Below are 24,400 nucleotides of genomic sequence, written 5' to 3'. Positions count from 1 at the left end.
GACCGCGCGCCCAGATGCAACGCGATGCGTAATTCATTAAATAATATTGACCTATTTATAGGCGCGCAGCTCGGATGCCTGCACGCCGCGTGTTGCTTCCTATTTAAATATTTATATATAGATAATTTGGAGTCGCGCTCACAGCAGCCAGACCGCGTCGGCCAGGTGGACGGACCACCAACGCTACGACGGTAAACCCGCGACGTGTTGCTCGGAATAATTTAATGGCTTTCGAACAAATAAAGAACGACATCCGTGTGTTTCCCACTAATTTAAAATAACATCAACTCCACTCACAATTGTTTCTTTTTGTAGTCTTAGAATTCAATTCTTTTTCGCTAAATTCTTTCTAATCTTCTTCGCCAGCCGAAAACTAAACGTTTTTTTCCCAAATAACATAATAGTTTTCCGTTGAAACACTTGTTTCGCATTGCATCTGTTTGCCTAGTTGGCGCGTTTTGGCAAGCATCGGGGCTTGAAGGGTCGTTGGTTGGAAAGTCGAGGCGTCGCGCCACCTGAACCTCAAGCACCTGTCAGCAGATGATACAGGTGCGAAAGCGCGCCGCGCAGAAGGACGAGACCCCCGAATATCGGCGCGCCGGACTCGGCCAAGATGCCATCATGTCCAAGTTAAGACCTACTCGTTCAGTCTCCAGACGTAGACACCTGTTTACGAAAAAATACGGGTAGAGACATGGCAGACACTAGCATTACACCGGGCCAATTCTCTCAACTCCGTGGAATGCGCAAGATTTTCGGGCCACGACTCCACCAACAACAATGGAACATTTGTGCGCACATGGAGCGCACAACCGGATGTCGGATATATTGGCTCCTCGTTCATTCGAGGAAATCCGAACACGAGTAACGTAAACTTCTGTGCGCTGCGGCCGAGAAAAAAAACAACAACACATTAAGGAAACTTCAAACGGAACTAAACAGTCGGTGGCCGGTGGCTCTCGTAAAAACCGCCCACGTTTTTCGGGTCTCTTGAGTCGTACCAAACTGACGTTCGAGATTGTTGCGTCGCCAGTGACACCAGACGGACCAGATGTAGGTACTTGTTAATGTTTCAGATGCGAGCGCACACATGCGACTTACACAATCTTGGCCAGAGCCAAGCACAAAAAATATACAAATGCAGAATCAATTGACTTATGTCAGGACGCATTGCATTCGGCAGTCAGTAGTCACCATCTGGATGTGTACGAAACAAGTTCTGAAAATGAAAAAAACAAGCTTCACTTAAGTAGGCATCTTATAAAATCTGCCACGTCAAAAGTTATGAGCTTGTAAGCTTATCACGCGACGATTTTCATTCGGTTGCGAGTGAAAGAGAAGGCGGGTCACATATCAAACTTCGCATGAGTTGATATGCGCTGACGTTCCTGTATGTAATTTCAGAAAGCGGGCGATAAACCTCGGCGCGAGAAATAAAAAAAAAAAACTATATTGACAGTATGCAGGGATGGAAACTGCTCAACCGCACCCTATAGCTTCAAATCACAGCGATGATTCCAAAGAAGAAGTGTTCACTTCAAAAGCGGTTAATTAGCAGGCGGGTACAGGGGCACTGGGGGCGAAGTTAACACGTCGCTCATTTCTGCGTCGATGGTTGTTTTTTTTCTTCTTCTCTCTGGTTTCGTGTGTGCGCTTTTTGCTCTCGGCTGGTGCGCGCGAGGAGAGAATGGGAGAGAATCTATCGATGCCGATGCGGCGCGGTCGCTGGCGCTGGTCGTGTCGGTGTTAAATCGTCGTCGTCTTGACGCGCGCGCCGCCGGTAGAATGCATTCGGATGCATTACATTCCCAACGCATCGCCCGTCCGCGCCGCCTGACCATATAAGCGAGCCGGGTCGGCTGGCGCCAGATGTTGATTTGCGTTGCGCCTTCGCCTCTGCCTCCGTGTCTCTCGGCGAGCGCGCATCGACGACCAGACTCCCGGAGCGCGCTTTATCGCTCTCCGAGCGCGTGCATACGCATTGACAATCTGATCTAGGCGCGCTGTGCCCCTGCCTCTGCCCGCTAATGCGGATGTTGGGAAGAATTTCACGTGACGCCGGCGACCGATCCGCACCGGCATTCCAACTCGCGCGAGCTTCCCATCGTAAACCATAATAGGCGGCCGGGCACTTGAATCTTCTTCGCTCTCCGGCGCTGCGTCTTATCACTTTTGCAACTTTTCACAGCGTTATCATCGACAAACATCGTCAAAGCGCGTGTTTACCTACTACTTCAGAGAACCACTCAAATGCAGTGCTGTCAGTTATGACCAATTTGCTTAAAAATCGCATTGCGTAGTCTAAAATAGAATAAACTGTGATTAAGACATTTTTTAAATTCAATTGCATACGACAGTCATTTTATTTTGTCTTTGAACTCAATGTGCGCCAACCTTGTTATTATTTTCTAAGTAAAACTCATAACATACAGGTTTAAACATTATCAAATGATAAGATATTAAAGCAAATAGTTGTCACAAGTAGTCACTATGTTGAATGTTGAATGTTGAATGTTTACGACTACATAATATTTATAGACTCATACCTGACTGAAAACGTTCAACGTTCTTCTGGAGAAATGTTGTTTGTTTTCGATTCGGATTCGATTCCCAGAAAGCAAATGTAACCACGCTAACTTTTATATTTAATACTTTTCCTATCGCCGTGCACCGATTAAATACTAATCGCTTAACTGCACACGAACGTATCACTCCGCGAACGATGACACGCATTTAATATCACACACAAAACCTAACAAAACACGGACTGAACCAAGGCCAGTGAATGAATTCTGTTTTGTTTCGGATTTTTTAAATTCTAGCACGATCACATTGTGTGATGTGTGGTACCTACCGAGAGATAGACACAACTCTGTAAACAAATTATCATTATCATAACCGCTAGAAGTGAATTTTTCGTTTCGCATTGGAATATTACTACGATTGCCGCGATTTCCACACCGCGGTGATATCTTATCGAGTTCTCACGCCGCAAACTGGTTGGAATAAATAGTTGAAATCGTCGCATGTTGTCGCGATTAGCACGGTCATTGCAAACAGGAGTCAAGATGCCGTTCAAGGTGTTGGTCACGCATTACGACGTCCCCGAACGCGGGTTGGAGATTCTAAGGCAGAAGTAAGTCACGATATTAATTTATGCACATGTCATTAATATACGGGTTGGTTTTCACCAAAAAAGTGGCTGTGAGTTGATAATTAACGAGGAAAAGCCATCGGCAAGTTACGATGAGATTAAAAAGAAGATTCCGGGAGTTGATGCAGTTTTTCTTGTGACTAAACACAAAGTTGATGCGGCATTAATTGCAGCTGCGGGTGAGAAAATCTAAAATTTTATGAATAGATTTGATATTTTGTCTTTTAAAGGACCACAGTTGAAAGTTTTGGGTACCATGTCCGCGGGTTTCAATCACATTGATGTTGCTGAACTGAAGAGGAGGAAGGTGCTGGTTTCAAATACCCCGGACGTTGTCAGCGCACCCACAGCGAATTGTGCTATTTTATTAGCGCTTGCTGCTGGCAGGCGAATGTTAGAAGCACGTGAACAAATTTTCAAGTAAGTGAATTATTTATTTTTTGTTTTTTATTATACCTAAAGATTAGGACTGCTCCATGAACACATTATTCAATCGAGAGTCAAGTGTGATTTGAAGTGTTTGGTATCGAACTTAACGTGAAACCTGTTTTCTCGTGAGGGCAGCACCGTACAGACTGCTTTGGTCCCACGTATAGGAAACTTTATACTTTGCTAAAGTTTTTTTTAAGGTAGTAGTAAAGTAGTTTTACATGAGATTTTTTCTTTAAAGGGAAAATTGGACCTATGGTCCCCAATGGCTCCTTGGCTATGACCTTACTGGATCAACCATCGGGATAGTAGGTTTCGGTGGCATTGGCCAAGCTATTGCTAAACGTCTGAAGTCCTTTGACATCAAAGAACTTTTATATTCCGGTCCCCGCGAGAAACCAGAAGCGGCCGCCCTTGACGCAAAGTTTGCATCCCTTGATGATTTGGTCTCTAAATCAGATTTCGTCTTCATTGCTGCTCCGCTCACGGAGAAAACAAAATATATGTTCAACAAAACCCTCTTTGCCAAAATGAAACGCACCAGTATTTTAGTTAATATCGCTAGAGGTGAATTGGTTAACCAGGATGATCTGATAGAAGCCTTGCAGACGAAGCAAATCTTTGCGGCTGGGTTAGATGTGATGTACCCGGAACCCCTACCAAAGGATCACATGCTTTTAAAGCTTCCAAATTGCGGTAGGTTAAAATATTTAAGATAGTTTAGGTAATAATACAATAAAAAAGGTTTTCATGACTATTCTTCATCTTACAGTGGTCATACCACACATTGGGACAGCGACGTACGCGGCCCGTACGTCGATGGCGGAGTTGTGTGCTAATAATATTATCGAAGGTTTGAAGGGCAAACCGTTGTTAACTCCACTTTAATTGCAACCGGGAACCATTGTGGACAGCTTTTACGACAAGTCTAATTGCTGCAAATAATGGGCTTTGTGTGTTGCCACTGGACCAAAATAAACTAATATCAAACAATGCGCTATTGTTTTCTTCACCAATATGTTTCCCAAGTATTTTTATTTCCAGGGAGAGTTACTTGAAGATTCGCCTTTAGAGCAGTACGACATATTTACTTCAAAAATGCATCTTCCTGCAATTCTTGGAGTGTTTCTTATTGGAATTTCTGCAATTAGCTGTGCAGTAAGTCCTGCTTTCTGTAAGAAATGTTAATTACATGGTATTCTATATATATATTTGATTATTGCAGCCAAAATCGCTTCGAAACGACTTGGGATTTTCCACAGGACATCTTGTGAAAGCTCTCGTGAAAGCAAATTATGTTTTACAGAAGATTATCAAGGAGGAAATCAAATCTGCGCACATATATGCCGGTGCCATCATCTTGAAACGACTGAAGAACGCTGACAAAGGTAAAAGTGTGGATGATATAAAGGCCAAAATCAAGGAGGAGTTTACATCCATGGTGGACATCGACGTCGATTGCACATCGTCTGAAGGAGTCGTCTGGTTAGCCAATAACGCCCTGCGCGTGGCAGAGAAATACCGCGAGTTGTACGCCCGCGCCGATGTTATGGATATCTGCGGCTTGCGGAACAATGAGGTGCTGAATAAGACCTGCGCTGATATCATTGCTCGTTACGAACGTGCCGTCCGTGATATTGAACTCCGCGTCCGCACCACCATCGAACGTTTATCATCGATCTACGAAGGTACCGCCACATGTCTCCGCAGTAGGTACGACACCTTCCTGAAAGGTCTGGAGACGAAGTCGTTCTAGCCAGATATCTCTTCTGAAATGTCGCCAATAAAATCTGCACTCTGCAAACAGAAATAATTAAGAAAAATCTACGTGTTTATTTCATTTCCACATGTTCCATAAAAACATTCTTAAGTCATAAATACTTAACTCTAAAATAATCTCTATGCACGCCCTTAGCTTAGAAATTAAGTTATTACAGTAGTTTTACTTTTTATATTGTCAGTCATGATTCCTTCCGGCCCTCGCCCGTTCCTACCGCTTGATTATGATCCAGTGATAAACCATTGTCCATCGCGTTTTTCAGTTAATGAATCCTTATTGATTTGAACCAGCAAGAACGGAAATAATTGTCTTCGAAAATTTGTAAAGGCATTCATTACAACTTCGGAGCAATAATGTGCCAGCAAATCACATCACCTCGTATATGGCACCCCTATTGACGCCGGCTCACATTTCAGTATATAGAAATCAGATATCCTAATCAGGTATAATATCCTAGATTTATGCTCTTGGTAACAAAATGAAGTTTTAAAAGTTTTTGTCAGTATGTGTATGTGTATGCATGTGTACCTAACTGTTGGGAATGGCTGAAATGATAGTTTAGTATAGTTTGCAAACTTGTTAACGTCATTTACTACTTACTCTTCCCCGAACCTGTACCGTTACACCTTTGTACTTGACTTGAAACGCTTACGAATTTAGCATCTTAATCTTAGACATATTTCTTACTTATCATGATTAATCATCCTTAAATACATTTCGGATATTGAATGAGGATATATACTTCTTAGTCAGTAAAGTATTTGATTGTACAAATGCGCCTCGATTTGTATGTTCTCATCATGGAATTACTTTGAGCGTTAATGTGGAAATCCGCGCACACGTTGAGCGAATGAGCCTACAGTTCTCCCTAACCAAACCGATCTCAACTGAAAAAATACAATTCTTACCCAGCTACGACTTAGAACTAGGCTCCTGTCTGTCCTTTCACATGGTAATCACAATCACGTCGCAGCCCCGCCGCCCCCTGATATTTCCACGCCACGCCTAGAAAAGGGAAATGCGCGTGCTGCACATAGCCGCGCGATAGCACTAACAATAGCCGCTCTTGAATTCAAGGAACGTGTGCTCCGTAACCGACACTATCACGTCCTTTTGTTCGCGCCGCCGATGTCGCCAGAAGCATAGCGACGCGCCCGACGCTAGAATGATGACGGTGAGCGCGCCGATCAGCATCAGACCGGCGGTGAGCACCGTCAGTGGCAGACCGGCGTGCATGGAACAATTCACTTCCTGCTCGTCGCTGCCGGAAGGACAATGCCGCAGCCCGTCGCACCACAGTTCCGGGCTTATGCAGGCGCCCAATTCAGGACAACTGCGAAACAAGCAAACATTACACGGCTTAGTACACGAAGTTTTCCCGCAACATAACTACGACCAACTACGAAATGAACAAATCGGATCGGGTTGCGTACCTATGAGGACAATTTGGTGGTGTGAACGTGAATAGTGTAGTCTGCAAGGACAACGCGGGGTTCTTCGACACCTCGATCCAGTTAACAGCGAAATTGCCCGGCTCCCTTTGAAGGAATTCAATGATGAAACTCCTCACGTGTTTGGCTTGCAGGTGTTTGTAACTGTAGACTGCCCAACCCTCTGAGAAGAGCTCCACGACATTGCCGACAAAGACATCCGGACATATAATCCTCATTGAGGTGGTCCTTCCTGGTGCATGCACCAGAATACGATTACGTGTCCCACAATAACTGTCGTTTTTCATTTCGAAGCCCTTGATCTTCAAGTACAAGAAATTCGTGAATGGGTTTTCCGGTTCTATAAGCCACGGTTGGCTTGTGCAGTATACAACGGTTTGATTGGAGCTATCACTGTTTCTCAGCGTGATCTCCCCGCTGGATCCCTTCAACTGACGAGTTTTCCATGGATCGACACATCCGTGCTCGGCCTGCGCCTGAAACTCATACGTGGCGTCGAAGTAGTAATCCCTGTAGTCCTCCGTGATGTTCATATCGCTGATCACAAATTCCACCACAACCTTGCGTCCAGTTTTCGTTAGAACGTGCAATGTATCACTGACATTTCCACAGAGACAGTCGCGTTTGATTTCGACGCCTTGCCATGGATACTCGGAGACGTGAATCTGCGCTATGCCATCTATATGATCATCATTCGAGCACTTCCAGCGGTCACTCTCGGGATCAAAATATGAGTGACATTGCTTATGGCCAAGGCCTACCCGCTCGAAATTAATCAGTAGGCGTTTCCGTTCTCCACCTTCAAAGTGATACGCGCAATTCAGCGCTTTTTGCCCACCACGTCCATAGAGGAACGTAATCCTTGGCGAATAGAATTTCCCGGAAGCACTGGTAAAGATCCGATCGCAGGGATTCAACGTCAGCTGGGCACCCTCTTGTGACAGATCGACAAATTCGTACCGCAGCACAAAACTCACCGGGTACATCACGTTTCCGTAGCGGATGGTCTGCGCCACGGTCAGATCAGAACCGGACGACACGTAGCTCTCCTTGAGGCCGCAGGGACGTGTCTTGCGCGAGGAGTTGCTCAGCAGGGAGTGGTCGCACAGCTTCGGCTTGTCGTCCTTGCAGAATTGCCCCATCAGCGGGACATTCGTCTTGGTTTTGATGTCCCCGTCCCAGAGCTGCAGCTGGACGTCGCAGTCGCCGTCGTACTCGCTAATGCGGTCGGCTGTGACGTGGTATTTGATGAAGGAGATCCAGACAATCTCCTTGGGATGCCCGCGGAAGTGGTAGTGGCAGGTGGTGTTCGGCGGCAGGGAATGCATTGGACTTTCGAGAATTCCCGATGGATTCTCAAAGGTGGAAACGAGGAATTCGCATTTTTTGCCTTGCTCGATGTAGGTAGGCGAGGCTTTGTTCACGTAGAATACCTAAAATATTGAAGAAAAACCTTTAACAATCTCGTATCGGTAAATATTTATTAGGGTTTAAATTTAAACCAAAATTTAAATTTTGGTAAAAATCGCAATGTAGTCATTGGATTATAAATTTTGAAAATAGTACACAAATTGTGTAGGGGAGAGTAGGGTAATGGGAGTCACCCATATATCCACGAAACAATAGATACGAGTAACGCGTAAACGGCGTTCCTACCTCCGTTCTGGCCCCCCAGTGCCACCCCCGACAAATCATGCAAATCGGTGCGTGTATCATTGAGATACGCCAATATTTTATTTTTGAGCTCCGCTGATCTAATTTTACGTCCACGCAAATTAGAAGATAAGTGTCGAATATCTTGCAATATTCGAATGAAACTTTTATATAGTCTTAGTTAAACATTCAAAATCGTGATGTGCAGTTCAGATTACATTAATGTTTTGAAGAAATATTTTTTTTGTTTTTTTTTTTTCACAATAGTGCAATTGTGGGCAATGGGAGTCATGCGACTCCCAATGGACGTTTTTGTCTTTAGTCCGCTCTAAATGGCCTATAGAAAGCAATGTGACTTATTTTTCAATAGCCTTCTTGCAGAAACGATACTGCAGGAAAGTAACAAAACTTATGATTCCAATATTGGCACTGATGACTTATGCCAGGGTGATGAGGATGAAGATTTGGAAAACTGATGTCAAATGTGCAACGATTTAAAAAAAAAACAATTAAATGTGGTTCAGATGCACTTCATGTGGGCTATGGGCTCATATGAAATGCACTGGGTGGGACTTTGCGGAATATTATGTCTGCGATATCTGCTAGATTTCGTTTGATTCCGATTGTCTCCAGGGTGACCACCATTACCCGCATGTCGGTGTAATGGGAGTCAAATCTGTTTTTTTTTTAAACATTAATAATATCCTAAATTGATTGTCAAAGTGACTGAAAATTATTTCAAATAATAGGTATTTACGTAAACAATGCTTATAAGCGATTGCAATAAGTATTTTGTTTATAATTTAAATTATATTTGAGTTCTCCCTTAAGTGACCCCCATTACCCCCTTTTACCCTACATTCTATAATATATTAAACCAGGGGGCCACAGCTGGAATGCAATCATTGACAAATGACGATAATTCAATATTCAGTTGAATGAAAAATATATTAAACCATTTTGCAGTCATTTTTTATATCGAAAACAATCAATATTCAAGCAGAATTTAGTAAAATGTGCAAGCGCATTTATAAATATAAACAACAGCGGATGTTAAAACCATCTGCGAGTGTTTGCATTTGAGAGCGGCACAATGTAGAGGCACTTGAAGTAATTTCGAAAATAACGCACAGCAGTCACAGCACCAACTCGTGTAAACAATTTACACACGCACAGGCTTTCTATACGTCATGTACACCCTTATACAAGGGTGCCAAGCAATGTAAATTGAAACGATGACAAATTACAAAATAGTCAATATTTGTTCCAATTCAGAAGTTATTAAACGGCGTGCAATAACAATTTTTTTCCTGACTGAATTATGTGCTTTCAATAAATATTACAACAAAATCATGAAGGCAATGCGGAAAAGCTTTTTTTTTGCACTGTTAAAAGTGAAAAATGCGCCGGAGTCAATTTGAGACCAATTAAAAATGGTTTATGTTTGATGGGAAGTTGAACACAATGAAAGCAAACGCGAGAAAAACGCGCAAATCGCAAAAGTTCGATATTTGTCCGGACCGGAAATTATTATTGCAAACCGAAATTGAATATTGCGCGCTATTTACCTGTACTTCCAGCTCGAATCCGGGCAAATAGGAGAGCGGCAGCGGGTGAAAAGGGTTGCCGAAAGGAGACGTATGGAATCTAACCAGCAGCTCGGGTCCGGAACTAATTATTTCCGGCACCGTCTCGCCGCTACATAAATGAGCCAATATCGGGCTGCTCTGCTCGCTGCCGTCCAGAATCTCGATGTAATCTTGCATCACGTTACACTGATCCCATATCCTGCAAATTGAAAATTAGATCGTCGTGAGGAGCGAATCGGGATAATTAAATTCGGCGAATGGCCGACGCAGTTCTGATAATGTACACACAACTGCTATTTGCTGTCGAGTGTGTATGTTTGGAGTAGGTACGTGGAGCGCGCGCGAAACGATTCTAAAGCCTGGCGGGTGCCAGGTGAGTGGCGGGCGGTTAGCGCCGCTATATATTTTTGCTGGTTGCGGCGGCAACGCCGGCTGTGTAAACCGTTGGCGACATTCCGTTCCATTTAATATTAAAACAAACCAATATTTTTCCATTTTCAGGCGCGCCATTCACGCCTGCGAATGAATAACGAATGCCAGCGGCGGCGGCGGCGGGCGAAAAAATCCTCTTTTGTTATTCTTTTCAACGCCGCACCTCCGCTTGAGCCCTCTTAAGCCCCGACGCGCTCTTTGCCAACAAGCGCATGAGCTTTCAAAAGCGCCCGCGCGCTTCGCATTTTGATTCGGCCTGATTCGCCATAAATTCAACTCTAAACGCGTTTCAATGGACCTTTTTTTCTGTTATCGACACTTTTTGTACGGCCCAAAATGAAATACCTCCACGCGTATATCCTGCATTGCGTTTCGTCGATGAATAAAACGTCTCCGCTTTCCTTCCTTCCATTTTCCGCTTTCGCTTTTTCCCTTCCGTTCGCGCGCGCCCAGCATTTGCAATAAGTCATGCTTCAGAACCGGTGTCGCGATTGTCGCGAATGTTTGCGACACTATCCCGCACAACATAAACTTGTTTCGGATCTTGACTTATTTATGAAATTTGCATTTTTAGATTGGATGCGAGGCCCGCCCGCAGGCTGTGGTGACTTGTGGGTTGGTTACTCACCGAAAAACTCGATCGCTGTTATCGAACTTCGTGACCTGATGGTCCTTGTGGTTGTAGTGCGCCTGGCGGACGGCGATAAGCGCGTGTTTTTCCGGCGGCGCCGACTTATCGCGTACGCGGTAGCTGCAGGTCAGGTTCCTGGGGTAGATGCCCGGATAGTTCGGCGACTGGATGCGGCATGGTCGCTTGCTGCAGCCCTCCAGCAGGCGATCACAGTACGATCCGGCGTGAAGTTTTCCACGGTAGGAGCGTTGCGTCGCATTGCCGTAACGAATCCGCGCGTCGCTCAGCCGCAGGAACTTGTAGGACAGCTTGAACTCGAAGCCGTTCTGATGCTGCAACGAGAGTGAGTCGTGTGAGAGCGGTTAATTAAGACACCGAGGCGTCGTAAATCGCCGCGGTCGCCGCCGCCGCCAAGCCTACCTGTTGCGGCAGACGCGCGAGATGCAGCGTGAGGTTGATGCTCGGCGTCTCACTGTAGTAGACGGTGTAGCCCCATGAGCTGCCGCACCACTTGCCGCCCTGCGGCGGGCGATTCCCCTCGGCGATGGAGATGTAGCCGTCGGGACACCCCTCCGACGTGAACGACTCGAACGTGCCCACCGAGAACGACTCGAAACTCAGCTGGAAAGCAACAACATTTTTCTCGAGTGCAGGTTGCAGGTTGCTGGGTCATCCCAGCGTGCAATATTCAAGCGCACTTGGAAATTACATCAAACAAATTTACGAGCGCGCGTGCTCACCGCGATACTCACTTGGACCAGCTCGCCGAGCGACTTGCCCGCCGCCGTGAAGTTCAAGTAGCAGAGAAACGGCAGCTGTAATTCTTCCGGACGTTTGACTTCCAATTCGTATGTGCGTCCGACCTCGCCGAAGTACGTTCGATTGCACACTGAAATTTAATGCGTTTTTACGGTGGAAAAAGCTTTAATAATTCAGGTGGCGCACATGTGCGCGTTCAGTCAATGTCGGCGATTGTTTCGACGCCGGCCGCAGTTAAATATAAAAATGGATACGCCTGCATGCGGATACGGGGCGGCTTCCGCTCGAATCCGAATGAAAAAATAAAATAAACTATCGTGCTTTCGAGTGATTTATGCGTGCTGGTCCGCGTGGGCTTTTCGGAGGGCGAATTTCGGCGAAACGCGCGCATTTATCGTATCTCGTTGAACCTTCCGCAATCGAAGGTTTTCGGTTTTATGTATATGACGACGACAAATCATTCCTGCGGGCGCGCCGCGTGCTCTTTAAACTTTCGGCCGCTCTGTGTTCCCTCCGGCGGCCGAAATGACGACGATTAAATCGTTTAGAGGCGACCGCATTTTCTTTGCGAGGGACTTTTTTTCATAAAGGGGCGAGCGGGTTTCTTTGCGTAGGCTCGTGCACCACAAACGCGGGGCCTGAAGTTTATAAATTTCAAGGTTTCTGACTACATTTCAGTTCATAAATCTCTCTCAACCGAATTAGAAAAGAAAATCTTGTGGGTCAAGACGGGTTTTCTTTGCATTGCGGGGTTTTTTATATTTTTCGACAAGCACCCAAGCCCGTAATATGTAAATTACACTTTTGGTCTCCAATTTCCCTAAAATTTTCTTCCAAATTACAAGTATCATGCACAAAATTTGATAAAAATAGCAAATATTCCCAAATCTTTTTTATCAAGTCCACTAGACTACAACATGACAAAAAAGCCGTAAATTGTTCGATTGATATGGAAAAATTTCATGTTTTAGAAATTTGAGAAAAATTACAAGTTTTTACGAGCATTTTAGGGCACTTCCTGTGGGTTTAGAGGGTGAAAAGTACATCCATGATGTAAAGGATCCTGTAAACTACAACATGACGATACGAAATCCTAAATATGTTTATTGGTAAACAAGATATAGGGTGTTTTATGCAGAAAATTTAAAAATTTAAGAAAAATTGTCATTTTTGATGAGAATTTTTATACGCTTCCTGTGAGTTTAGAGGACACAATGAACACTCTAACACAACGATTAATTTACAATATTTTAATAAGTATTTAACGCAATGCTTGAGAATCCAAATAGATCACAATTTGTAAAAGTTCTCTTAAACTATTATGTGACGCCATAAAACCCCAATTCCGTAGTTGACCGGAAAGTCAATCTGAACCGGATATACCGGATGCTTAGCGGTGGTATTAGATATCCGGATGTCCCCTTTGTCTGGACAAATTAGATTCAAGCGATTCTACATCAACGAAGATAACATATTGCGCCTGTTTTGGTTCAAAAAATCAATTTTAATCCGATTACCACCGACTTCAAAGTGAAACGATGATCTAATTTATCGGCGGCTTGTCCTTGAACTGCCATCACTTGAAAACCGCTCAGCTTTTCAATTTCGCTCACAATCGAAGATTAATGTAAGCGTGAGTCGGTGGCAACAGATTCTTCGCCGACTATAGCCCACACGACAGTGCGGAAGTTTCGAGTTTATAAATTCGGCATTATTAACTTTCGGCGGCGCGCGCCAAAAAGAGAGAGAATCCGGTTAATAATAACCGAGTAAAAACTTTTATTAAGTTAAACATCATAAAGCACGGAAACTCCGGCAGCCGCGGGAAGGTTCAACCGGTCGGAGTCGAGGTTGCCGGGGGTATTAATTGTTTCAGTTTTGAAGTCGCGCAGCAAACTGCTTCGGAGCGGAAAGTTTGCGTTCTTTCTGGCAGGCAGCGCCGCAGCAACGCAGTTAAGACGAAACTTTCTAATTACCTATTTAGTTAGGATTTATTTACTTGCCCGCGTCGCTTTATCGAGTGCCGCCCCCACACGCAGGATATTTATATGTGCGCTCGGCGATATTTTCGAAGCGCGCGTATAAATTATGCGCCCTAATGAAAATCTGCGCGATTTTTACGCGTTCTTTGCGGAGAAGCCACGATGCAACAGTTATTCCACTGGGCACGCAAAACGCTCTTAATTGCTGTTAGTTTATCGCTATCTGCCGGCTATCATCAGCACATCCCATCAGTCATTTTGAACTTAATGTTTTTATTTCGCTCCGCTCGCTTTTGACAACCTGCTGGAATTTGATAAATCCGACGGTGATTTCGAACGTATTCCACACGTCCCGGAACCTGCGCGCAACTACCTTGCTCGCTCAATTAATTAGCCCGTGTACGTGCTAATGAAACTTTTACTAAACTCGCATGAGCGCCGTGCTGAACCGAAGGAAACTCGCCCTTTTGGCGAGGGGAGCGCGCGCCTGACGGCGGATATCACTCTGGCCGCGTTTCGGAGCAGCGCTGGGGAATAATGTGTGTCGCTCGAAAGATGCCAGGATAATCTGTTTAAATTATCATCGAGTCGCAGTCCCAACCTCATCCTGACACCGAGTGTTTAACTAAGAAGCGTTTTATTTTCAGATTTGTCCGGGCGAACGATTTATGCATTAGTTATTTTGTTACAAAGCTACAAAACAATCAAAAAAAAGTCATTATTTCACACTTTGAAACAATTTAAAATCTGTATTTGGATAAAAACCAGTCATAAAAGTACAAGCGCACAAACTGCACTGACTTTTATACTCAATTATTTGCGCATTAGAAAAAAACTCGGCGGGAAATGTTGAAATAATTTCATGGAAGAACAAGCCGAACGCAAACAAATCAAAAGGGAGCGTTTCATAACCAATTATATAGCCATTCGGATGTAATTACCGGCGGTGACACGGCGACACGCCGCTTTTTCATAAATCCACGCGATTAGAAAGTAATTTTCTAAATGAATTCGGAGGATAATTAAGTCCTAACGCTTATAAATGAATACAGCGGTCCACAGTGTTAGCATAAATCGTATATCATCGCAAACAGAAATGTAATAGGATGTAATATGAAGGAGATGGTTTAATCCCCCAGCGAGTCCATCCATAATAGCCCAGCTAGGCCGGATGTTAAGGCGGCGAGCGGTGGCGGGCGGAGGACCCCGCGTCGCCCGAAGGATTCGGCGGCGGCGTCATTGTGCGTTCGGGGCGCGCTCGACGGCCGGGCTTTATTATAAACGTTTAATGGCTTTTGTCGGCCCGTCCTCCCGCCCGTACATCATTAAATATGTATGGCCAGCCTACGCGAATATGTCGCGCCTCATATTTTCCCGAATCTGTCTCGTTAATTTGTTTCACACTCGACACTCGAACAGCGGCCAGACGCACTCTAATTCAATATTCATTTACATTTATTACGAATGAAACAAACAACAAAAAAACGACTTTTTTATTTCTCACATGAATTTAATTAATATTTGAAAAAAAAGACGCAAATTCGCGATGCATGAATTTCAATTATTGCCGCATCGAATATAATTGAATAATTGATGCGTGATGCGTGACTATTTACGCTCGATGAGTTACATAATTAATGAACAAAATTAACGGCGATTTTCGCCCGCTGGCGAGCATTTCGCCGGCGGTTATTGAAAAACGCGCGCGCCGGCGATAAAATACCGGCCGGTCTTTATTACGCCGCGGGACAACGCGTAACGCAATTATCCCGGCCTCGGATTGCACAATTATCCCGCTGTGTGTGCACTTGTGTTTCGGCATGCGGCGGGCGTGCGTTCGATTCGGCTGCGATTATTAATTTATCGATTTTCGGAGAGGACGTGGTGAATGTGTGTGCAGCACGGCGCGACCACAAGGTACGCTCTGAATTTATCAGTGCGGCTCGTCGCGCGCGTTATGAATGCAAATGAAATATTTTAAATTGTGTACGTGCGAGTGCCAAACGTGGGGCGGCGGTGAGGTGGAGACGTGCCGTCAAGCGCCCCCCGCTGCTTGAGGCACCCTCGTGAAATGCTGTTCAGCCTTCGTTAGATGGACTCATCCGAGACGACGGCAAGATTTCATCGTTACTTAATGTTTAAATACGCCGATGGAATATTGAGCGCGATTTTCCGATCAATTTTTGCTGATTTTACTTTGTTTTGTCGTTCGCTACACAAGCGAAACAAGAAAAACACAATTTTTCGTTTAATATTACTGGAAGCATTTATAATGTGACATTCGTTTCACAGTTAGTGAGTTTCTAAGCAAGGCAACAAGTATCTAGAGATTATAATCAACAAATCAAACATATGAATGCAAAATTGAATCATTGACGCATGAAATTCACTACTGTTGCATTGAAATTCTAGTAAAAGCGCAATATGAATAGAATAAATTTTTAATAATCTAGATTCATTATTTAAATGTTTAAATTGAATCGAATGGCCTGCGAGTTATTTTCCCGAGCAAATTGAACAACAATTAAGCGAGTGATTGATAAATTCGATTTGCGTACGATTTGCGCGCGCGAACGTTTCCCGGCTGTTCAGTTTTTGCGCCACGCTTTATTTATTTTTTTCTCCTGCAGCCGCCCCCAACATTTATATGCACTTTTCACCGGCGGGAGCGAATTTATAGCGTTCATTCCGGTTTGATTCCACTCGACGGTCGTGCACACGTCGGCGGAATATCGAACGATCGCCGCGCTCCGCCCGGCATTTTATTGTGCTTCGTGTTTCTTTCATCGTCACTTTACGGATGCGTGCAGCGTGCCGCCGCCGCCTCCGCGCCAGGATGTGCGAAAGCCTTACACGAAGCGCGGCCTGATAAGCAAGGCTTTTCAATTCCCCGCCGAACGGCCGAATAATAATGAAAAGCTTCGCGGCGCACGAACGGCGGAGGCGGGCAGTGAATAATAGTGCGGCATTGATTTATGCTTAGTAATATTAATAAACACGCTAACAAAAGGCGGGCGGCGGGCGGGCCGGCGGGCGATCCCATGTCAGGAGCACACGATGATCATGTCGGGAAAGCTTTCCCGTACACGTCGTACCCATTATGTCGGAAGTCGAACTACATGATGTATGCGCGTTCTCAGCCGCCGCCCACACACTCAAGTTTTTCCTCGCGAGCAAAGCGACTGCATGCATGACTATTTGTTTACGTCGAGTGCGTAAATATTTGACTCGCAATCAATGAACAAGAGTAAGCGTCTTTGCGCAAATCGTGCGGCGGCGGCGGAATGAGACAAAGGCCCACCGCCGAAAATAACGTCGTCACGTTGGGAGGACGTTTCAGCCGTTTGCGGCCGGTTGCGCAAGTTTCGCAAACTACACACGTCCTGGGAATTTCATCTAAATACTTTTCGGTGAAAGTTTCGCCTTTTGTGCGCCGAATGTGTACGCTTGCGGAAAGTGGAGGCGGCGATGGTGGTGGTGGTGGTGGCGTACGTATCGGTCGTTTCGTGCGGTCGCCTCAACGGAAGACGTACAATGCGTTTGTTTAGCATGCTGTGCGGTCGTGTGGCGCAAAGATATCGCCGAGGAGAAAGAAGCGCGCAGAGACGGCGCGGCGGCGGCAGCGGCGGTTAGGAGTCGGGAGCGTAAGCGCGCGCGCTTGCACCGCAGCGGCGGGGGTGGTGTGGCCAACTCACAAACTTTGTTTACGATAAACGCCGCCGTCGAACTTCGCGTCGAAGTCGGGACCCCGGACCTTCGAAAACGCCGGGAACGTTTATGATTATGCGCGTCGTTTTCCCCGAACGCTCATTCGATATTTTATTATTTAATGCGTCGATAAACGCAGCCCCTACGCGTCATATCCACAAAAGTTTCGTGGCATTTTTTTTTAACCAACAAGCGTTTAAATTAAACCAAGAGAAAAGTATTAAAATTTAATTCGTTTTTTCTTTTCGTGTGCGCTTGCACTGCACATTTGTACCAAAGTGATGATTAAATCAAGAATTATGTCGGAACAAGTATGCGCACCGGCCGCCGCCCCCGCGTGCGAGAACGGCGCGCACGTGCTGATGGCGGGCAATAAAACCGCCCGAACGACTTACGTGAGCAGTCCTGCGGCTCGTCCGCATTGTTCTCGCAGTCCTGCACGCCGTTGCAGTACCTATCCGAGCCAACGCACTGTCGGCCGCCGTCGCCGCATTGAAATTCGGATTTTTTGCACGACGTGCTGCTTTTTGGCTGGTGCTGCTGGTCGTGTCGTCGTGCGGCTGGCTTCTGCTCCGGCTCCGGCTCCTGCGGCTCGTCCTCCTGGCGCACCAGCGACGTGCCGACGTACGTGACCAACAGCAGCACTAGCCATCCCTGCCGCATTTTCATGGCCCACCGTGAAACTGCAAAAGAAAATGCGTCAAATGTTAAAAACGCAAAATATAAGTCTTAAAGACTTAAAAATTTAATACACAACACAATATCACTTTTCAGCCTTGTGAAACAATAGACGATTACTGTTAACTAAGCATCATAATTAATCAATTAGATTTTCATTTATATCAAATGTTCAATGCGTGCGATATAGCTACATCTATTGAATTTTCATTATACGAATGGGAATTGATATTTCTGTTCCTTTGTGCGCAGCGCCGACGTCCGGGGCGAAAAAGCGACGAAAGGAAACAAAAAAAAAAGCAGCGGACGCGCCGAGCAAATGACGCGTTTTTATGATTTATTTATTAACGCTCGAAATGATACACGATGCCCGTGTGCTTTTGCACCGCGCGTATTTTTATTTGAATTGTCGAGTTAATGCACGCTAATGAACAAAGCAAGGGGTGCTTTTAATGTCGCTATTAAGGATTACCGCATTAGCGTCGGGCTTGATGGCCCCATCATTTACAAAACATATCGCGCTGCTCCGATTCATAAAAATCCCCCAAACGCTCCGAGATTAAACATTAAATAATGAACTCAAAGCCCAACTCAAAGAGTAATTTAATTTATTTAACGATATATAAATTACATCAATTTTTCGAAAATTCACTGTGATATGCAGCAAAGAATACTTTTATCTTGCGACTTTGTGCATGCGCAACATAAAAATTGTATGCAGATTTCGTTAAAAATATGTGCCATGAAACAACATTTGATTTTACGATCATAAAGTTGCAAGTACGTGCACGTTCACGTGAAATTGTCTCCCGACGACACTGAATAATTCTCGCGCAAACTTTTTCTACGCCTTTGAGCACGATTTTAAAAATTAACGCGTACCCGCGCCGCCGCAAGCCAGAGATATTAATTATATACGAATTTGTGAAGCAGTTCACCACGCCGGCGGCGGTGTTTTTACGTGCGGCTAGAAAAACGAGTGCTGAACTTTAATGCGCTAGTTTGGTTTGCTGGCATCGCGCTGGAAATGAGTATCATTAACATGGCGCAACAAAAAAGCGCCACTCAGACGGTGGCTGCACATATGACACACATGCACTCACTGGCGGCGGTGCATTGATACTGTCGCAGCACAAAGTTTTTCTAAGTCGCTGCCGACTTTATTGACCATCGGCACCGTCATTAGCATGAAAAATGAACGCGCGACGCTGATGAAGTTCGCGCGGCGACGAGTGTAATTTGCCCACATTATATAAAGCCGTGACGGCGACAATACGAACGCAAGTCGTAAGAAAGTAGTGCGCTGCCGCCGCCGCCACCAGCACCGCGAGTTAGTTTAGGAGTTTAGTTATTCGATCGCATGTGCCGCCATAATTTTCTTAATACGTAACATGCAGAACATAAGTTACGAAGGTGTTATACCAATTGTTCGGAAAAGTTGCGGCGCACATGCGACGCCGCCTTCGCAACCGCCCCCACTGGTTGAGGGGTAGGTATGTCATGCACACGATGCGGACTATTTTTAAAATGGATTGCGACGTGCACATGCAGTGACCTCCTGGAATATAGTGCTCGATATGAATGTAAATGTAGGCGGTGGAGGAAGGCGGAAGATGAAGACATGCAGTATGTGGCCCATCATCATCGCCACGTGAAGTTGGAGACGGTTTTGACTGGGTATTTGTTTTGGGGTAGTGTGTGTGTGTGTGTGTGTGTGTGTGTGTGTGTGTGTGTGTGTGTGTGGGAAAATTCCGCTGGCGTCGTTGGCAATTTGCGAGTTTTCCACCAGCGTGTTTCTGACGCTAAGAAGTTTCCACTAGTCGCGTGCATTGTGCATTGTTTCGTAATAAATAGACGAATGTGCGATTCGAAATTGTTCCCAAATTGGAAAGTGCTGTAGCCGCCCGAGTCCTAATGAACGCCGCGCGCGATTTTCCAGCGAAACAACCGAAAGAATGATTTATTCGCGCCGCGCTGCAATTATTCCGATGGGGAACATTATTGCGTATTGTTGTTCCGCCGCACAAAAGCGGCGTCTTCGGCTTCTTTTTGGAGTGTGCTCTTCACTCCGCTGCGAGGCGGGGGATCAAATCAACGCGCGGCGAATCGCCTTCGTTGTCACGAAAATTCCCAGCAATAAAAACCAATCGAAAACTTTTTTCCATCTTCGACAACAATATTGATAAGAACAACGAAAACCATCGTCATTCCAGCGCAAAATTTTACAGTAAATACATTACCACACAGTGAAATACACTAAAACTTATTTTTTAAAGCGTAACATTTTTACGCTTGCATTTTTAAATGTTTTATTAAAAATTCCACTGATAACAAAAATGGGTCGCCATTGCGAAGCGAAATTACTCTCAAAAGATAACGCTATGCGGCCGATGAGAGATTGTTCATAAGACCTTGTGGGAGTCCTAAATCAAAAATGAATTCCATTCCCACATTTTATTTCCACTCTTGCGTAAAATATTCAAATGATTGCAGAACAACCCTTTTTCATGTTGAACACTGTGTTGTGCGTTGTTGATGTTTATTCCTTGTTTCGCCATTGAAACATTATGTATTTGTGTTATGCGCGTTTTTTGCGATTCGCATGCAAATATTTTATGAAAAACAGTAAAAAGCGATTGCTGGCACGCGTACAAGAATCCTTTCGGGCGTTAAAACCACACGCGCGCATTGCAATTAACTACGATGCAAGTGAATTAATATCGAATTAATAACGTGCAAACTTCACCATACTATTTCTTTTTTGTTCAACCAGATAAAATAGTTATTTATTATTAATTAATATGCTGAACTTTTCGTTTCTAAAGAAAATGTTTTCGTGTGTTGGTTGAAATTTTTGGTAGCATATGGTATGGCGTTACATGGAAGATAAAGGAAAAGTTTGCGCACACAAAAGGTTCCTTAAGTTATCCTCTAAAGCACTCTTCGGCGCTGGCACTGGAAGCAGAAGGATCAAATCAACGCAGCGCGAGAGATTCGCGCATCGCGCGAATTCCGCGCAATAAAAACCAATCGAAAACTTCGCGGCGAAGCACCGGCACGCAAAAGATTGATACTTTATTTTATTGAATTCGGCAGCGGGGGCGGTTTATTGGTTTATATTTTAAGTTTCCCCTAGTTTAAGCGCGCGTGCTGAGCGCGGCCGCCCCTCGAGCCGTCCGCCGTGCTTTACATCCGCTCACATGTGTTTGCACAGCGTGCTGCATCTCAACCGCCGGCAGTGCTATAGTACCACTACTGCCGCCCCTCGACGCGCAGCGCTCCACTACCCGCTGCAATATATCTGCACGCTATCAGTTATATCGGTTAAGATTGATTGCCCCATTGTGCGTCGGACTTAAATGATAGCCGCCTTTTTTCTTTCGGCGGCGGCGCTTGGTTTTTTTTTCTCTGGCCGTGCGCGTCCGCCGCTGGCCGTGGCTATTTTCCAAGACATTTGTTATTATATTAGCTCCGGCTTATACGCGTTGAACTCGACGGCGAGGAGGAGATAATTTATGGCGGCCGGGGGGCAGGCCGCGTGTGAGCAACACATTGGCGTCCGCCGGCAATTGCCAAAAACGAAAAGCCTCCTTAATGGGATAATTTATGCATGCCCCCTTTGCCCAAGGAGCGGCCGGCAGCGGCGCTCCACAAGTATTCCTACATGATTTTCACATTAAATGCATTAGCGATTCAACAGCGCCATTCACTTAATCAGCTGGCGATTAAACGCCGGCAATTAATGGCCTGCCTTCTTCCTTTCATCTCGAGCATGTCAACCATAATCAACGTATTGCTATTGTTACTTGGAATTTGTAATGACAAGGCTAACTACAGGATAATCATGATCAGCGTCCGCAATATCTAAAGCAAGATGCTAAACGTAACTTGTTAACTTGATTAAAAATCGGAAAGTTTGCAAAACTTTCAAGCTTTATACCAAAATCCGTGTTTTTTTTTGTGCTTCAAAAACTTCTTAAACGTGGCTAAACAAATTTTGCCTGGCTCTTCATTTTACTTTTCTGCAATCATTAATAATGATGATATTGTGGAATATCTTAACATTTCATTTACGTTCAAGGGATTAGAAAACGATTAGAATTAGAAAAGTTTGCCGAGACTTGCAAGCTGTTACCACGATTCTAATTATAAAATACTAAGACCCCTTGGCGGCTTTGTCTTCAATGGCGATGGGGCACACCGTCAAGCAACCAGGCTGCTCACGGGGTTTTACTCGTGCACCAGGTGAATCAAACCGAAAAAAGGAAAGGGATAAGAAACTAGGGATCTGCTGGACCATTGCTCATTTACACCAAAGGAAAACCCCAAACAAAGTATGGAGCAAGTACACGCAATACGGTAAGTTGTGCGAGCACTCCCGTCGTACCCCCACCACTTTTTGCGGGTCGTCCGCAGGTACTTCTGCTTTACTGCGTGTTTTTTTAAAGGTTCACATTGCAATTTTTACCGATTTATATAAGAATTTGAATAAACTTTTAATAAACCAATGTATAGCTGTTTAATTCATGTCAGTGTAATTCCCTAATCAGTAATCCGAACGGAAAATATTCATCATAATCCTTTTTATTCCATGTCTACTAAAATATTCATTAGCAATAAATATGATACGCTTAACGATAATGCATACTTGATGTACTTATACTTATTCCAATTCGGGCTCCGAATTACGTATTTGTGTTTTTACGCGCACGTTTCACGATTTTCATGCAAATATTTGATGAATACCCAGTGCGCGCGCTGGCACACGTACAAGAAATCTATTCCCTCATCCATAAAGCCCGTAATTAATCCGCTGCGACTGAATTCGGAATTAATAACGAATTAATCGCGTGCCAAGCAGATAGTTTCATTTTTACGATTTTTGACTCGCGCCGAAAATGAAATATTGCGGACAACGCCGCTCGCCTCGTTAGCCGTGCTAAATTAATAGCCAGCACTCATTAACACGATTTATCAAAGTGTGCACATCCCGTAATTATCCGATTGAATCCGCCAAGCGCATAAAATAATCATTTGCATACTAAACACGAATTGCAGCAAACATTGTTAGCGCCGGCGAAGGTAACATCACATAAAACTGTTGTTGACAAAAATTTCAAGAGAATCATTGAATTGAATTTGAAGCCGTGCATGAATGGTTGTTAAGGCATAAAAAACAGCCCAAAGAGTCGTTATCCTTAGGAGGGCATTAGCGGCACACACAAGCATCGCGGACACATTCGAGAGAATAGAAAATTTAAAAGGGTACTGAAAGGGTGCGCGCCGAGAGGCATTGTCGCGCCTCTCGTTAGAGCATCCCAATGAATGTCCCATTCATGTTTATCCGGCATTATCAATGCGTCAGGCAGGCATTATTCGCGCGAATCGCGTGCGAAAGTCGAGCGCATTGTTTCAGCGATAATTCGCGCCGAAACGAAGGCGCGAAAGGCATCGCTACACCCACGTCTGATCATTGAAACGCTCAACTTCCAACATTTAGATGTTTATGTCATAATTAAAAGGCCTTCACGAGATTGAGATGCCACTCCGCCGAATATACTCTACTCGAATTCTTGACGTGCAGCTGCACTCACTACAATCTACAAGCATGACTTCAGATAGAAAAAAAACGAAAAGACAAATGATAAAACAAGAACAAACAAGCAACGAACGCCGAAAGTAAATGATATTGCTGGCGTAAGTAATACACTTTGTAAAATGTATGGAATGATGAGGAATTCTTGCTCAAATTTCGTGCGGCAATCTGCTCGCGACTTTAATGAATCCTCGCGGGTCGTCGGCGGCTCGCAACCGCCGCATAACTCACATTGTTTTGGTCGCTCGCGTCGCCGAATTTTATTCCTTTCTGAATGCCCGCAGGCGTTCGCGCACATTGCGCCAACAACGAACCGCGCTCAACACGTGCCTGGCCGGCGTCGAATGTTTGTAAATATGTGATGGGATAATTACCTGCTCTCCGGGTCTTAATTATCGGCGGGGGCGGCAAGACACGGTGCGGCGTTGGGGGGTGTACGTCTTCGCTCAAGCCGTGAGCGCCTGCAGCCGGTTGGCACTGAACTGACGCCGTCTGGAAGCGCGATGAGCGTGTCGCTCGGCTGACGGTGGCGGGGGCGGTGAGCGCGCACCACAGCGG

At 45.0% G+C, this 24,400-nt stretch overlaps 3 protein-coding genes across 4 annotated transcripts; 2 read left to right on the top strand and 1 right to left on the bottom strand.

The window, feature by feature from the left end:
- Positions 1 to 2,993: 2,993 nt before the first annotated feature.
- LOC135792658 (glyoxylate reductase/hydroxypyruvate reductase-like) lies at positions 2,994 to 4,576 on the top strand. The gene is made up of 5 exons (XM_065303318.1): positions 2,994 to 3,136; positions 3,200 to 3,333; positions 3,385 to 3,574; positions 3,825 to 4,279; positions 4,356 to 4,576. The coding sequence occupies exons 1-5, from the start codon at positions 3,027 to 3,029 to the stop codon at positions 4,469 to 4,471; spliced, it is 1,005 nt and encodes a 334-aa protein (XP_065159390.1). The 5' UTR covers positions 2,994 to 3,026; the 3' UTR covers positions 4,472 to 4,576.
- A 24-nt stretch (positions 4,577 to 4,600) lies between these two features.
- LOC135792676 (uncharacterized) lies at positions 4,601 to 5,406 on the top strand. Its single transcript, XM_065303344.1, has 2 exons — positions 4,601 to 4,741; positions 4,809 to 5,406. The coding sequence occupies exons 1-2, from the start codon at positions 4,601 to 4,603 to the stop codon at positions 5,337 to 5,339; spliced, it is 672 nt and encodes a 223-aa protein (XP_065159416.1). The 3' UTR covers positions 5,340 to 5,406.
- LOC135792542 (uncharacterized) lies at positions 5,396 to 24,316 on the bottom strand. Of its 2 annotated transcripts, XR_010548378.1 has the most exons (9): positions 24,217 to 24,316; positions 17,964 to 18,251; positions 11,872 to 12,008; positions 11,540 to 11,740; positions 11,117 to 11,451; positions 10,036 to 10,255; positions 6,797 to 8,247; positions 5,964 to 6,696; positions 5,396 to 5,908 (listed from the first exon to the last, which is right to left on the bottom strand). XR_010548378.1 is itself a non-coding variant. In XM_065303211.1 (8 exons), exons 2-8 carry the CDS (start codon positions 18,235 to 18,237, stop codon positions 6,414 to 6,416), a joined length of 2,901 nt encoding a protein of 966 aa, XP_065159283.1. In that variant the 5' UTR covers positions 18,238 to 18,251; positions 24,217 to 24,316; the 3' UTR covers positions 5,396 to 6,413. The 2 variants fall into 2 exon arrangements, 1 of the variants encoding a protein (XP_065159283.1); XM_065303211.1 differs by having other exon boundaries at positions 5,396 to 6,696.
- Between the last annotated feature and the right edge of the window lie 84 nt (positions 24,317 to 24,400).

Source organism: Atheta coriaria, unplaced genomic scaffold (assembly GCF_025399875.1).
Source record: "Atheta coriaria isolate IRGN ID8LTWV9N9 unplaced genomic scaffold, Caltech_Dcor_3.1 hic_scaffold_1_pilon, whole genome shotgun sequence".
Classification (NCBI taxonomy): domain Eukaryota; kingdom Metazoa; phylum Arthropoda; class Insecta; order Coleoptera; family Staphylinidae; genus Dalotia; species Dalotia coriaria.
The sequence above is the reverse complement of the archived record's forward strand: the minus strand, read 5'-3'. Positions and strand labels throughout refer to the sequence as shown.